General features: G+C 36.8%; 1 protein-coding gene across 11 annotated transcripts in view; it reads left to right on the top strand.

The window, feature by feature from the left end:
- ATF2 (activating transcription factor 2) overlaps positions 1-16,992 on the top strand; it is an 81,641-nt gene that overhangs the window by 19,563 nt on the left and 45,086 nt on the right. For 10 of the 11 annotated variants that reach the window (XR_014024636.1, XR_014024637.1, XM_081313974.1 and 7 more), the window contains 7 exons: positions 2,064-2,182; positions 2,576-2,704; positions 3,952-4,130; positions 5,224-5,338; positions 6,982-7,068; positions 15,740-15,889; positions 16,526-16,732. Coding sequence is in view for 9 of the 11 variants with exons in the window: in XM_081313974.1 (XP_081170100.1) it covers positions 2,064-2,182; positions 2,576-2,704; positions 3,952-4,130; positions 5,224-5,338; positions 6,982-7,068; positions 15,740-15,889; positions 16,526-16,732 (986 nt within the window). In the remaining 2 variants the exon portion in view is untranslated. The remainder of the gene's footprint in view (positions 1-2,063; positions 2,183-2,575; positions 2,705-3,951; positions 4,131-5,223; positions 5,339-6,981; positions 7,069-15,739; positions 15,890-16,525; positions 16,733-16,992) is intronic. The other variant, XM_081313972.1, reaches the window with a different exon arrangement.

Genomic DNA, 16,992 nt, shown 5'->3' with positions numbered 1-16,992 from the left:
CAAGTCAGCTGGGACCATAGTCACCAAGAAAACAATTGGTAACATACTACGCCGTGAAGGACTGAAATCCTGCAGTGCCTGCAAGGTCCCCCTGCTCAAGAAAGCACAAGTACGGGCCCGTCTGAAGTTTGCCAATGAACATCTGAATGATTCAGACAAGAACTGGGTGAAAGCGGTGTGGTCAGATGAGACCAAAATCTAGCTCTTTGGCATCAACTCAACTCACCATGTTTGGAGGAGGAGGAATGCTGCCTATGACCCCAAGAACACCATCCCCACTATCAAACTTGGTGGTGGAAACATTATGCTTTGGGGGTCTTTTTCTGCTAAGGGGACAGGACAACTTCATATCAAAGGGACGACGGCCATGTACCGCCATGTACCGTCAAATCTTGGGTGAGAACCTCTTTCCCTCAGCCAGGGCATTGAAAATGGGCCATGGATGGATATTCCAGCATGGCAGTGACTGAAAACACACGGCCAAGGCAACAAAGGAGTGGCTCAAGAAGAAGCACATTAAGGTCCTAGAGTGGCCTAGCCAGTGTCTGGACCTTAATCTCATAGAAAATCTGTGGAGGGAGCTGACGGTTCGAGCTGCCAAACGTCAGCCTCAAAACCTTAATGTCTGAAGAGAGGATCTGCAAAAAGGAGTGAGATAAAATCCCTGCTGAGATGTGCGCAAATCTGGTGGTCAACTACAAGAAACATCTGACCTCTGTGATTGCCAACAAGGGTTTTGCCACCAAGTACTAAGTCATGTTTTGCAAAGGGGTCAAATACTTATTTCACTCATTAAAATGTAAATCAATTTATAACTTTTTTGAAATGCGTATTTCTGGATTTTTTTTTGTTGTTATTCTGTCTCTCACTGTTAAAATAAACCTACCATTAAAATTACAGATTGATCATTTCTTTATCAGTGAGCAAATGTACAAAATCAGCAGGGGATCAAATAATTTTTTCCTTCACTGTTTGAGATTCAAAGGACAAAATGAGATTTGGATGATGTGTGGCTGCATATATCTTGGGAATGCTTTAAACACCTTTATGTTTGAGGGATTGTGTGCTGCCATCTGCGACTGATGTACAATTTGGAGAACAATACATTTTAAGGTATCGTGATGAATGCCCCTCCACCCTCTTGACTATTTTATTCTTCAAATCTGGGTCTCGCCAATATCCCATGTTGTCATTATCATAAATACAAAATTAATCGTGGGTTTTAGGGTATTTATATTCTGTAGTGGTAGTGGAAATTGAAATTTGTACTGACTGTTTTTTAAAAGTTTCTATCTCTTCCTTTTTAAATATAAGTTATTTTTGAATAAAAAGATACTATTCCTTAACAATAGATGAAGAGGTGTCAGGCACAAAAGGTCACGACCACATATGAAGTTCCAATTAAACTGATTACTAATTACTAATCACTGCTTAACTAACCATTAGCACTGTCTTGACTTTAGATAAGGGTCAATGGAATTCAAGAGAGATGGGACTTAGTCCGTTACTCTGCCTCCAGGTTCTGCCACTCCTCATACAAGAGAGATTTTTTTCCTTAATACCTGAGTTTTTCACTTTAACTTCTCAGTTATAATTTTTAAGATAAAATGCTATTTTCAAATGAATTGAATTTTCTGATATTTTGGAGAAGCAAACATTTAATTCTGTGTTACTATAAAATGCTATAATTTTGAGATTCCTTTGCAGTATTTGCTTTTTTCTAAAACCCATGAGCAAAATAATAGGTAAAGCACATCTTCAGATGCAAAAGTATATCTCTATTCTTCCTTATATAGAGTTTCCTGAATTTCTACAAATCCTATGTGCATGTTGTCTCCTATTTTTAAAAGTCCTTTTAACTATGATGTTTGAATTTTCAGTAATGTGGTTAAAACAAAAATATGGTGACATTAAGAACAAGATGTTCAAATTTGTTCTTACTGCGCTCATGTTTGGACATATTAATTTTATAAAGTGCTTGTGATGTTAATAATATTGGTTTGATTGCCAAATACGTATGCTTTTACATTAGGAGTGAAACATATTTTTCCTTTTAATCTCAGATCAAACTCCAACACCAACTCGATTTTTGAAGAATTGTGAAGAAGTGGGTTTATTCAATGAATTAGCAAGTCCTTTTGAAAATGAATTCAAAAAAGCTTCTGAAGATGATATTAAAAAAGTATGTAAATGTAACAGATTAAAATTATTTCAGTTTACAGAGTAATGATTACTTGAATTCTGTTTGCAGCTAGAAATTTTGCATTAACAAAATGAAGGTGAGCATAAAAATGTTGTTTTAATTTAATATTTCTTTGCTTAAAAAAAAGATAAAGCTCCTAACAGGCTTTTTGTACTTCTACATTCTGTTTATAAATGAACACTGTTGTTTTACCTAAGATTGAACTTCAAAGATATCACTTTATAACAAATTAATATTAGCAGTAGATACCTTCTAACTAACTGAAAAAAATCATATTTTTGGTTAGTACATTGGCATCATTGTAAATTCACTGTTCTTTAAAGAGACATAATTTACAGGTTTTAAAATTTATCTCGCTATTCATTCTTACAGATGCCTCTAGATTTATCACCTCTTGCAACTCCAATTATAAGAAATAAAATTGAAGAGCCTTCAGTGGTTGAAACAACTCACCAAGATAGCCCCTTACCTCATCCAGAGTCTACGACCAGTGACGAGAAGGTCAGAGACTTTTTATACTTCAGATATACAGTATTTCTATAGATATTACCAGTAAATCTAAGATAGTCATAAGATCATAAATATTCTGCTAAACTCCATCTGCACATCTGTATTCCTCATATAAGGCAAATTAAACCCAAATTAATTGAAATATTACATTAAAATTAAATGTTTAAATGTTAAATTTTTGAAGCAGTGAAATGCAGTTTTATTACCTTTTATAGTTACTAAAAATTTTAATAGCAATTTTTGTGATGCAAACATTTCTTTCTTTGTTTGGTCTATGACAGGGGTAGGCAAACTTGGCTCTTTTATGACTCATGGATTTCGACTCCCTGAATTCCTGAGGCGGCATAGCTCAGCTTGGAAACTTTCCCTTTCCCCTCAGCATGGCTGGCTCAGGAATTCTGGGAGTTGAAGTCCACGAGTCATAAAAGAGCCAAGGTTGCCTACCCCTGGTCTATGAACAAAAGGTACATAATCTTTTCTGCTATGTATCTCAAACATGACTAAGCAAACGTATCCACATCAAGAATTCATACCAGTTTTACACATTTAAGTGATAGTAGAGTCTGTTGTAGAGAAACTTATCAAGTGTGAGGAAAAAACTCTCCAACCTCGATAACAACATGCTTGCAGAATATTGTCTTTGCCTGTAGTCCCGACCAAACAATCTGTGCTGGGGTGGGTGATCTATTTGGGGAGATGAAAGTGACGTTTATTTAGTTGTAATGTGTTGGGAATTTCATTAGCGTTGGTAGGTGGGGCAGAAGCAGTTCATGGAGAAAACCAGAGCAAAAGTAGGCTGATTGACCCATTTAATCTCTTTCTAGAATTCCTTTTTTTCTCATACTTTTTCTTTCATAATCTCTTTCTGACACTTCCCCCCCCCCCCCCGCGCTTTCTCTCTTTTCTCACAGCAGACTGCTGGGGAAGGGACAGATCATTCTTGCCAGGGGTCTGAACTGATCAATTGTGAAGAACTTTTGAAATTAGGCTGAGGGTTGCATGAAATCGGGCCAAAGGTTGCACGTGGCCCTAGGACTGCAGGTTGCCTATGCCTGATCCATGTGGTAGTTCTTAATGTAAGAAATGGTAGTAAGTTGCAACTAAAAGAATTCTAGGGATTTTAACTTTTTTTTTTTTTGAGAAAAAGCTAAAACAAATCTAAATATAATTAAAGAATTCTGATTATCTTTGATTCTAACGAGGCTTGGGAAATTGAGAAGCTTTCATGTTTCTTGCAGGAAGTGTGTCTGCAGCAAACTGCCCAGCCTACTTCCACAATTGTCCGCCCAGCTTCTCTACAGGTTCCTAATGTGTTGCTTGCAAGTTCTGACTCAAGTGTCATTATTCAGCAAGCCATACCTTCACCAACTTCTAGCACTGTCATAACACAAGCTCCATCTTCCAATAGGCCAATAGTGTAAGTGTTAAATAGATACTAAAATGTTCTTATCTCTTGTAAATATAACCTCATAACTGCTGTGTAAGATTCAGAGAATTTAATAAAATGGTGAGGACTAGTTGGGATTTCGAAAAGTCGAAAAAAAAATGTCTAGGTTTTCTCATAAAAACGGTCAGTCTTATTTAGTTTTGTGCTTTATATATGACTAAAGAGGAAAAACGATAGAAACAAATGTTGATGTTTGTTTTGTAAGTCATAATAGCTCTGGCTTATCTCCAGAGTACCTCAAAATATTTTTGCAGAAAGGAAGATAGTGAATTCATTGATTCCTCCATTTTTTGTGGGTACCATCTGGAAATTTGATACATTAGTTGTATTTTGGTGGAAGAGAGGAATTGATAAAAACATTTCTTCCTTTAGTGCAGGTGTGTCAAACTGCTGGCCCATGGGCCGGATACATCATGCCGAAACTGCGCCCACCCCAGCTCTAGCAATGGGGGAAAAGTCATGATACGTCGCAACACGTCTCGTGACGTTGCGAGTTTGACACCCCTGCTTTAGTGGTTTTTGGTCCTTTTTTGCAAACAGAAGGATTAATTCAGGTTGTAGAACTTTGCATCTAGATCCAAATTATTTCTTCCTCTTCTTCTTCTGCTTCTGCTTCTTTACAATGACATTCCAGGACTGAAAGGCTCTACTAACCCCACCATCTAGAAAATATCAGATAATGTTACAGTATTCCATAAACTGTTTCTAATTTGTGACTAATAGCAACGATCTCCGAACAAATTTCACAGTGCTGAAATGGTGAAACCCATAGGATGAGTAGGATCCAATTTCATATCTCGTGACTTTTTCTTTAATTGGATAGGATTGTTGAAAAGATTTACAAAATAAAAATAAAAATTGTCTGTGGTCAAAAATTTAAAATAACTTCATGGTAATTTTTTTCTGTTGGTAAAAAAGAATCAAAACTACAAATTAAAATTAATCTAACATTGGAGATATAGTAGAAAATGTTTCAGCACCCTAGACTTTTTTCGAGGACTATTGAAATTTGCAATATTCTTTCTACTATAAGTGCTATAATTATTTTTTCTTCTTTTCTTAGACCGGTGCCAGGCCCTTTCCCCCTTTTGTTGCATCTTCCGAATGGACAAACCATGCCTGTTGCTATTCCCGCTTCAATCACAAATTCTAATGTGCACGTACCAACTGCAGTTCCAGTAAGTCTATTGTATGATGTAATACCTTCCTTCAAAGTTTGGACAAGTCCCTCTCACAAAATGGTTATCCTGGGAACATCTGTGCCTCTGGCAAAACCAGTAAGGGTGATGGGAGAGGAGTATATAATTAGGCTGTACTAATACTGGGAAACTAAAATGAGATCTAAATCAGGATCTTATGGAGAAAAAGGGTGAAAGACATTTCTAAGTAGGAATAAGGGAACAATCTTCATATAAACTAACTTAGGCAAGAAAGGATAAAGCATATCTGCTCTAACTATCCCCCCAACATACATTAGCGGCAGTATTACAGGCATCCCTAACGCATACCCTGCTTGCAGTATTCTGACTCAAGACTTGGTATTTTTTCCAACATTTTTAATATAAATTACATATAATTGATCATAGCCAAAGGCCTGGATACAGGTGTATTTATTATATATAATATTATATATAACTAATGTATAGAAGAATATCTGGCTCTTCGGAAGTCATGAATAGAAGCTAAAAGTAGCAGCTCAAATTACTGGGATATGTTTGATAGCATAACTCATGATAGGTGGAGACTAGCTTCACAGGGGAAGAGAAAGATTCATCTTTGTGCCTTAAGCTGTAGATGGTTAGTTTTCAATTAACCAGTAATAGAATGCACAAAAAGTTCAAGAGGCAGGGCTTCTCTGTATGGACAGTGTTAAACCAAAGTCTACGTAAGCAGTCATCTGTTGAGAAAACTCTGGATATTTTGTGCTGAAGAGTGGATTGGACTAGCTCAGGGGTAGGCAACCTCAGCTCTTTTACGACTCGTGGACTTCAACTCCCAGAATTCCTGAGTCAGCTATACTGACTCAGGAATTCTGGGAGTTGAAGTCCACGAGTCATAAAAGAGCCGAGGTTGCCTACCCCTGGACTAGCTGGACCAATAAATTCTCCTCCTTTAGTCACGAAAGCCAATTGGGGGACTTCAGGCTAATCAGTCTCAGCCACACCCACCTCACAGGGTTGTGGTTGTTGTGGACTAGAAAATAGGAAGCAGGGCATTACATAACTCGCTTTCAGTTGTAAAAAAATAAAAGGTGAGTTGTAAATTGAAGAGTAATAAAAAGAGTAATCGTAGTAATAAAAATCAATAATAAGATTTCAGCAGATAAAAAAGCCTTATTGTGAACTAACAAAACAAGCTCTATTATCCAGAGCTGGCCCTGGCTCTGGAAGGAATTCACATTGGATGTTTGTCTGACTCCCACATTGTCTGCTTTCCATAAAAAGCTGAAGATCGGCTTTTCTGGGGGGGGGGGGTGTTTGAACAGTATCTATTTTACCGTTAAGTTTTTTTTAATACTTTTATGTATTTTTGTAGTCTTGTTAGCCACCACAAGGCATCAGCACAGACATTTGATTAATAAATAAACATATCTGGGAAGGTGATTTCCCGAGTAGACTGCTGCTCTTGGTAGGTAGGGGTTCTTCCTGGGTACCACCTGCCTAATGTCAGCAGATAGGATTAAAGATCCTCCGAGTCAAATCTTAATCTCATTGAGGTAGAACAGCATTGTGGTGTAGTTAAAGTAAAGGGTAGAAAATCCCAATTGCTTATGAAGTAGAGTTTGTTTTTATTTGGTCTTAACTCACCCCCTCTTGGACAGCTTGTCAGACCTGTCACCATGGTGCCTAGTATTCCAGGAATTCCAGGACCATCATCTCCACAACCGGTGCAGTCAGAGGCAAAATTGGTAGGTGCTGCATCATTTTCCCAGACATAAAATTGTATGTGAGTACTAATAATCAGCGCAAAGCTGATGATGTTTTTGACTTGAAGTCTTCTGGTACTTTCTGATTCTTAGATTATTGACAGGTCTGTTTTTAATCTTCCCTTTGAGACTAAAGATTATTGCCTAACTGTAATTTATTGTTCTTTTATTGCAAGGTACATTTGTCTCGGTCAGATCTACGCATCATACAGTTACATCTGGTGGCTTGTGAAAGTGTTATTGCCTAACATTCCCAAGGAACAGTTGCGTGATATTTTCCCTCAGAAGCCAAGATGTCACAAAACTGTGTAAACAGTGCAGATAACTTATGATATATTTGTGGCGAGGTTACATTTGCATCTCAAAAGTGCAGTGTGATGACAGTGGTTAAAAAAAGGCATACCACTTATATTTTTGATGCAAAATGGGGGATCGGGACAAGAGTTGGGCCCCTCATTATTGTTGCATTACATGTGCAATTTAGCTAAACAAGAAGAAAAACTCCTTGCCTTTTGCAGTTCCAATGGAATGTGGAGGGAACCCACCAATCATAGTAGCGACTACTCTTTTCACACAGTTCCCCCAATTGCAAAAGGGATCTCAGGAAAGGAGAAGTGGATTATGGAATATCCAAACATCCCATCCGCACCATGTACCCCATGGTGAGGACTTGCCAATTCCAGATCCACCAGAATCCTACTCTCTAGACTCAGATGATGATAAAGACAATGAACAGGATGGAACTGATCCAGGGCCGTTGATGTCAGCGGACCCAAACTTTAGGCACCATATGCTCCTGAACCACATCTGATTTCTCAGAGTGAACTAAATGACTTGGCCAGGGATTTGGAATTGCCTAAGAGTAAAGCAGAGCTACTGGGCTCCAGATTACAACAGTGGAACCTTATCGTTTAATCTGATGTTAGAACTTGTCAGATTTTTATTCAAAAAGCATGAAAATGTTACATGAAAAACCAATAAATGAATGGAAAGTTATGTTATTGGTATCAATAAAAAGATAAATTTATAATGATTGGTGTGGCACCTTTTTCATTGTTATATCACATTTTGCAGAAAAGTGATGGAGCATAATTGCACATCCCCCTTGTAATTTTGAATTATTTTGATGCAATTTTTACCTGAAGCTGTATCTTGGAAACCGGAGCCAATTAATACTCAGGACATAATTTTCCTTTATTAGTGACCCTAAAATTAAACGACTTTCATTTCTGAGGCTTTCTCCTTGTAGACCAGAGTTACGTTGGTGTAAGCATGAAAACTGGATCACAATTTACATATTTAAATGTAATGTAATTTATATAATTTGGTAAAAAAAATAATGTAACCTCAAAATCCCTAGTAAAAATAGCAATTTTATCAACCACTGTGGCTGAAAAATTGCTAGTTTAAAAATTAAAATTACGGTGGAGGCAGTTGTTCTATTACATGTTTCTGATTTAGCAATTCATTGTTGTGACTTCATTTTATTGTTATTTGTTTTTAGTGTAGAAAGTGTTAATTCTTATCTATTTTTGTTAGTGTGCATTGGTGAGTGACTACAATAAATTCAAATTCAACTCAAATAATTCCATGACCAGCTCAACATTTGTATAACTTGAGGTAAAATATATTGTAGTTCCTGTTTTTTTCTCAGTTGCATGAATATATATAGTTGAAACATAAGTGCCCATTAGGTTAGAGTTGAGTGTGCATAGATGCATTCAGGAAATTGACAGGCAATACATAGGGCAATACAATTTCTTTGCTGTTGTTCTCTAGTAACTGGTATTTAAGGCATTCTGAATCATCAAGACTTTTAGGCATTGATAGCCCAATTCTCCTTTTAAAACTTTTGAAAGTAGTGGCCCTCATACCCTTGATCGCATTGAATTCCATAGTTTGTATGTTTTGTAATCACAGATTGCAGAATAACTGATTCCGTGCCTAAACTTAGATGTTCTTTATTACTTTTAGAGATTGAATGAACTGATCGCTTGATTATAATACTACAGGTGGTACATTTTGAAATGATCATGGTGGATGAGATTCCTGCAAAATTTAATTGGTAGCCATATACCGGTAATTTCAGAGTAGCAAATGTGATTATAGTTGGTAGCCTATTATACTTACAAAAATGAAATTATTCATGAGAAACTAGAAATTCATGTTCAAACCTTTGTTACTTAACTTTGCATAGTGCATAAATTAATTGTTTCATTGCAATCGTTAATTGCCTATATTGCATGTATAATGATAAGCAATTATAGTTCTTTGGTTTATAGCCAAATCAACACAGGCCATACACAAGAGGAGGGATAATTAGTAGGTTTGAAAATATGTAGCAGATTTACATTTAAAAATAAGAGTGAAGGAGATGAATATTAAAAACATGGCCTACAGTATATTAAAAAGTAGGAAGCAGGGGTGTAAAATATCTTGAACACGAGTAGTGTTTACCAGCACATTTTGTTTAAGCTCCTACTTACCTAAAATAGTAACAGTAGTAGGCATGTTCTCTTACATAACAGGACTAATTACACAACACACAAAGAGCAGAGAGGCCATTAGTATGCTTCTAGATTCTGCCTGATTTGAAAAAGTAACGCACACCCACACAAACTATGAAACTTAAGAGAGACGAACATTCAAAAGGGGCTAAAAGAATTTAAAGTAGTATGCTGGGGACTAAACTTCTCAGTAAGCTCGATATACAGATAGTCCTCGCCTTATAACCATTCTTTTAGTGACCGTTCAAAGTTACGGCGGCACTGAAAAAATGTGATTTATGACCATTTTTCACATTTACGACCATTGTAGCATTTCCGGTCATATATATTAAAAAATGTTTCCTGGGTTTGAATTGAGCATTTCAGTGTAAAAGAGGTGCGAGGGAAATACATTTAGAAATGTAGATTGTACAATTTTCCTAATTTAGAACAGTTTGCTATTAAATCTTCAAAATATTTTATGAATTTGCATTCTATGCAACAGTTCTCAGGTGTGTGTGTATACACACACACACACACACATCAGAATGCTGTTTTTTAAAAAAGAAATGTTACAGCAATTTATATTTTATGAAGCCTGAAGTGTACAGAATTAAAAATAAAAATGAGCCATGATATCCAAAAAAGGGTGCCAGAGCTATCCTGCCTACCAGTTGGAACACTTTTTTCAAAGCCCAGCTTACTGGTTTTTTCCCCCATTCTTCTCACAAGCTGGTCTAAATTTCTGCCAAAGTTAAGGAACTTTTATCAAAGGCATGAATTGATCAAATCTATGAGTGCTAGGATGATAGTCTAGAGATTATTCATTTCAGCCTAAATATCTCAATTTTTTTCCCTTTTTGGTTCAGTTAAGTGGGGAAAAAAATTAAAATGTTGACACTAAAACTTTATTATTGTACATGAAGGCATCTGCTGAGTCTGTAAATAATGAGTTGAATTGGAAATCTCCCTGAGTCCAGTCTTTTTATTAAATGTTCAGTCATCAATTTTGGCCAAGAGTGTTGTTGCCCAGCTATGATGCATCTGTTTCTGCTATGGTCAGACTTCAGCATTAACACACTGGTCTTAATTAGTAGGGATGTGCAAACCATTTGGAAGTGTGAGTCTCACTGCGTGCCTGCTTTAAGCTCCTGCTCTTAGTGCTCAGAAGATAATTTTGCTGTCAACATTTCCAAAGCTGGAAATGGCTAGACTTCAATTATTACTGCAGCACAAGAGTCTTGGGTGAAGAAAACTGGAAAAGGCCTTGCACTGGACCTTTCACAGATGCAGCTTCATGAAAGCTTCACATAATGTACCTGGTGAAAAACTAAAACTGGTTCTCACCCGTATTTAAATACAAAAAGCTATTCTTGTTTCCTAACAGTTTATAATCTGATTACTGGAAACAACACTTATTACACATGGTTATCTGGATTATAAAATGTGTAACTGAGGCCCCTTTAAGGATGGCTCTCTATCAGTGTATATGGGAGAAAATCTTCTCCTGCATTATTGCCAAAATTGAGATCCCACTTTGCTTCCCGTTTTCTCCAATTTAAGGTATTAAGACCCATTTTATTGGTGAACCCTTTTGAATTTTTTTTTGAACTAATAAATACAATCCAATACCATTTTGTCTTTTTGAACTGTTCAAGGTTTATTTTGCTTGAGTGTGATGCTATGTATGCTTAAATATTTTAAGTGCTATTTTTATTCTGCCTTTTCCCGTTTAACATTCTTACTTTGTTATCAGCTAGCTTGATCTGTCCTGTTAGGATGTAAGAGGAAATGTAAACCAGATGTGCAATGTTAAATCAGATTTCAATATAGGCAAGAACTTTAGGAAACTGTAGAATATTAGTTTTAATAATAAACTTGTAGCAGCTTTTGATTTTTTTTAGCCTAGCAGCCTTTGCTAATTTGAAAATTTAATATTAATATTACAGTGAAAACCTGATGCAAGAAATTGCCACTAAAACATTTGTGCCACTTTAGTTAGAACTGTCACTTGAATTTAGAAAAGATTAATATTTCAAAATATTTCTTATTTCATAAAATCTGTTATGAGTAAAGCTTCTAGAAACCTGTTTATATTTATATAATTGTGCACTGGAAAATCCTATGAGAAAATTAGTATTAGGGATAGATCTATATTTTTAATTAAGTAGAAATAAGTAATAATTAGAAAATATTAGCAACCATGCTGAATACTGTAACTAAGCCAGGACAAATATAAGAGCTTTTAGCTTTAGACTGTAAATTCCTTGAGACACTATGCATTAAAGCAGGGGTCCCCAACCCCTGGTCCGTGGACTGGTACCGGTCCGTGGCATGCCAGCAACCAGTCTGCACAAACAAGCAAAGCCCTACCTGCGGAATGCAGGCAGCACACAAAACCACACACTCTTCAGTCCGTGGAAAAACCTTTCTCCACACAAATGGTCCCTGGTGCCCAAAAGGTTGAAGACCTCTGCATTTAAGTTTTTAAAATTGCCACATAAAATGATGTTGCTTTAGAAATAATCATATACAAATGTCCTGAAATGGGTTATGAAGATAGTCATGGTTTCCGAAATGCCAGAACTGTAGCAAATAAAGAGTTAACATTTATTGTGGGGGAAAAAGCAGTAACAAATAAGGTATCTTAATTAGAATTATTGCGATAGAAAAACATCTTTCTTTTTAAGTGGCATTCCCCAGAACTCTGCAATGTTTTGTGGCAAACTGAGAAATACCCGGAGTATAGTGGGTAGCCTGTAGGTTTTCTGCAGGGGTTACTACAGAGAATTGACAGAGGGTAGCTTGGCAAATGTTCAGAAACTCACATTAACTTGGTTAAGCTCCACATGGGACCTTATATTCTGTGGAATTCTTCTGACCTGTCTCTCTGCATGCCAAGCTAATCAGCAAACACCTAATGAGCCTGCTGTAAAGAAACAGACCTTTTCTTAAGTTCATTTTTATACATTCTCAGAGGGGGAGGGGGAGAAAAGACTTCATGAGGACTGATGATGCTGCAAAGACCACAATAATGATAATTAACTTGCTGAATTTAGAAGATTATGCTGTTAATTAGTTGCAAAATAAAGATAAGTAATAGAGTAGCAGATGGTAAGATAACACCCAGGAGAAGGAAGGTTATTACTCTGATGAGATTTTGTGGCAGATATGAAAAATGGATCTGACTTTTTCATAAATTGTTTTTACAATAATACTGTTTCTATGAACCCATGATTGAGTGATCTATTGCAGCGAATTTAGGCAGGTGTAATAGGGATTTATTTTCAAGGATAGAGGCATTTTTTTCAAACACCTGTACTGTTTATTATTAAATAGTTAATATTTCAGATGTATTGTGAAGGTATTTTATTTGTTTATGTAGTTGTTTAGTTTCTATAGTTGCCCATCCCAACCAGTGACACTGGGCGATACACATCATACAAAACATAAAACAATAGAAAATAAATATATATGGTTGCCAAATAAAACGATTACTATTTATGTTAAGATACCTAAGAAATGGGACGCTTAACACATTTGGGGTCCAAACCTAAACACACAATGTGATCTTCACAGCTTTACAAAAGGCTAGTAGGATTGGGGTCATCCTGATCTCTGAAGGAAGAATGTTCCAGAGAGTAGGGGCCATGGCAGAGACAGCAGGTCTCCTAATCCCCATCAAAAACAATATTCCTTGGCTGATAGGACTCATAAATGCCCTATTTGCCACACTGAATTAGATGGGTAGAAACAGGTGAGAGAAAATAGTCCCCAAGGTGTTCTGGTTGTGAGGGGCTTTAAAGATGACAACCTGCAGTTTGAATTTTATCCAGAAATACTCAACCACCAATACAGTTCACATAGCACATAGTATTGATGTTACATGTCAAACATCTGACGCAGCAATATTTTTCACCAGTTGATACTTACAAATATTTTCCAAGGGCAGCCCTATATAGAACCATTGCATAATCCAGTCAAGAGGTCACAAGGCCAGGAGTGATTGAGCAATGCCTTCCAGTGCAGGAATGTGTCAGCCTGTGCACAATCCAGAGGTGTGCAAAGGGCCTCCTAGCCACAGCTGCTACCTGCTTTTTTAGCAGGAGCTATGAGTCCATTTTGAGTGAATAACTCTGCACTTTAGCCTTACTAATTCTGTATTTGATTTTGCTATATCACTATATCTCTAGTGCAATATAGTGATAGCGATAAAGACTTTTGTTAAGTTTACTAAATTTACTAAGAGGTCTCAGGTAAGACTCTTATGCTGTGACATAATTTGTAATATGTCTATGGGTACGTGTATATTGTCTTAAGCTCTCTGGGGGGAGACGAGAATGGGATTCATAGATACGATAAATCCATTCAGTAGATTGCAAAGGAATATTGTGCTAAATATTAAAGGCAATGGAGAGTATGCGCTAACATGTAAAAAAGAATCTAGGTGTGTGTAGATGTATGCTTGATTGTATAGTAACTTGGACAATCTTCCACAGATTCTATGATTTCCCTCCCCTGATGGCTTACTTCTTCCAAATTCCTTAAGTGGAACATTTATCTCAGAAGCCACCAGTTCAGCATTTTTCCCCCCTCACATAGAAGTTATTTTATTTAAAGCTCTAACTAACTAAGAAAACCAAGGTCATGGCATCCGGCCCTCTCAATTCCTGGCAAATAGATGGGGAAGAAATGGAGTTAGTGACAGATTTTATTTTCCTGGGCTCCAAGATCACTGCAGATGGGGACTGTAGCCAAGAAATTAAAAGACACTTGCTCCTCGGGAGGAAAGCCATGGCAAATCTAGACAGCACACTAAAAAGCAAAAGTGCGTATAGTCAAGGCTATGGTCTTCCCAGTTGCAATGTATGGCAATGAAAGTTGGACCATAAGAAAGGCCGAACGCCAAAGAATTGAGGCCTTTGAACTATGGTGCTGGAGAAGACTCCTGCGAGTCCCTTGGACTGCAAGGCGATCAAACCGGTCAGTCCTAGAGGAGATCAACCCTGACTGCTCTTTAGAAGGCCAGATCCTGAAGCTGAAACTCAAATACTTTGGCCACCTAATGAGAAGAAAGGACTCACTGGAGAAGAGCCTAATGCTGGGAAAGATCGAGGGCAATAGAAGAAGGGGACGACAGAGAATGAGGTGGCTGGATGGAGTCACTGAAGCAGTAGGCGTGAGCTTAAATGGACTCCAGACAATGGTAGAGGACAGGAAGGCCTGGAGGAACATTGTCCATAGGGTCGCGATGAGTCGGATACGACTTCGCAGCTAACAACAACAACAAACTACCTGTGAAACAAGATTTTATTCTGCTCTCCAAATACTGTATGTCCAGTGTCCAATATATAAAGCAAGTTTGGGAGGGAAGGGGATGAAGAATCTGTTCATGGAATTGAGTTGGTCCATAAAGTGGCACAGTTCAAATGGCAAAGTTTTGTTGCAGTCTAGTAATTCAGCCCTCCTTTTGCTTTTTTTGCTTTTGCTTTTTCAAAGCTACAAAACACTTAGCTTCAGACTGCTGCATGAGTTACTATTTTATTATGATGATTTTTTCTTGTTTTTATTTATTCTTAGGGCCATGGATTTGAGATTGGTGGACATAAAAATTTATTTACTTAAATGTATTATACATGCTAACTACACACAATTAGGGAAGGAGGATGCGAGTCAGTGGGTCTTTTTAAAGGGAATTGAGCACACGAATGTAAATTTTTGTATATAATATCTTTAAAATGTACTCCATGTTGATAGGTTATCAATGTCTTCTACATGAAAAATAATATTTGTGGATTTATACCAGACATTTTTGTATCTTAAAACAAGCAGGATTAGACAGCTGTCTATTAAAAGCAGATGCCAACGCCAGAATGGTCATTAGGAGAAAGTCTATGGATTGTTTGCAATGCTGAGTGAAAAGTATTCTGCTTGCATGTGAGAGCTTTTTAATCAAAGTCTCTGATCTTAGAAAAAAGCCTGTTTTGGTAATTCGGGGACCTCATGAAATTCTCTGGAATGTGGCAGAAAATTATAATAGAATTGTCTAAAATTGGACAAAAATGTGGATACACATAGCATTACACTTTTTCTCACCAAGTACATCTTCTGTTGCAGGGCATCATTCATCACTGAGTGTGTATGGGTTTTTGTCTCCCTCTCTTTAGAGATTAAAAGCTGCTTTGACTCAGCAGCATTCTCAGGTAACAAATGGAGATACTGCTAAGGGACAAACAAGTGGACTGGTTCGAACTCAGTCAGAGGAAGCACGACCACAATCACTACAACAGCCCGCCACATCTACTACTGAAACACCGGTATGGAAATCTGGCTTCTGACTGAGTTTACTAACATGAAAAATGTCTTGACAATTCTTTTATGCTATATGTCTTAAACATATGGAGAGGAGACCAATTCATCTTGGTATTAGATAAAGGAAGAGAACAGACACTGGGAGTATATGACAATTAAATTACAATCAAGTAAGATAGTTGAATATGTTTATTGTACTTATGGTGCAGAAATGAAGATGGACTTAGTGATTTAACTTAAATTTATCAGTTTTTCATTGCATTTATCTTGGTTATAAGTGCAACATTGTTGCGTTTATTATTATTGTTAAACATTTATTATTGTCTGGGGGTGAAGGTGAAATGAATAAAAATTAATTCCACGGTGACTTTGTGGAAGTATATTAGGTTGGAAAACAGTTTTTATATATTAGACAATAATTGTCTTTTAAATTTCCCCTGACATCATCACCGTCGTACTTTTTGAAGTGCTTTAGGCATGCCTGTTGTTAAGTATCAGTTATTTTACATGGTATTCAAATAACAGAGTGACTCATAACAATCCTAGAATGCTTTACAAAATAAATATTAAAATTTACAGTGGACATTTCAGAAAGCATACAGAATTTGTCATAATGAATTGTGATATTCTGGCACCTCTAGGCCTCTCCTGCTCAGCCTGCACCACAGACGCCAAATACAGGAGGCCGCCGAAGAAGAGCAGCAAATGAAGATCCTGACGAAAAAAGACGGAAATTCTTAGAGCGGAACAGAGCAGCCGCTTCAAGATGCAGACAAAAAAGAAAAGTTTGGGTCCAGTCTTTGGAGAAAAAAGCAGAAGACCTGAGTTCACTAAATGGTCAATTACAGGTATTTTGGGTTTTTTTTTGTTTTTTTTTTGACTTGCAATTTTACATATATTTTTTAACTAAGAAGTTTAGTCAATCCAAAATTATATTTTTTTAACAAATGAAAATACAATTTTAGAAATGGGGCATTCTGTTGCTTATCTCTCTAAATGATGATTAACTGAACTAACGCTGATTTCAGTGGATCTGTTCTGGTAGTGCTAAGCTTAGTAAAATTTACATCCAGCCTAATCTTTTTATTTCAGTACAACGTGAAATGGT

Source organism: Vipera berus, assembly GCF_964194415.1.
Source record: "Vipera berus genome assembly, chromosome: 1".
NCBI classification, from domain to species: Eukaryota; Metazoa; Chordata; class Lepidosauria; order Squamata; family Viperidae; genus Vipera; species Vipera berus.
Note: the sequence above shows the minus strand (reverse complement) of the source record. Positions and strands in the feature narration are given on the sequence as shown.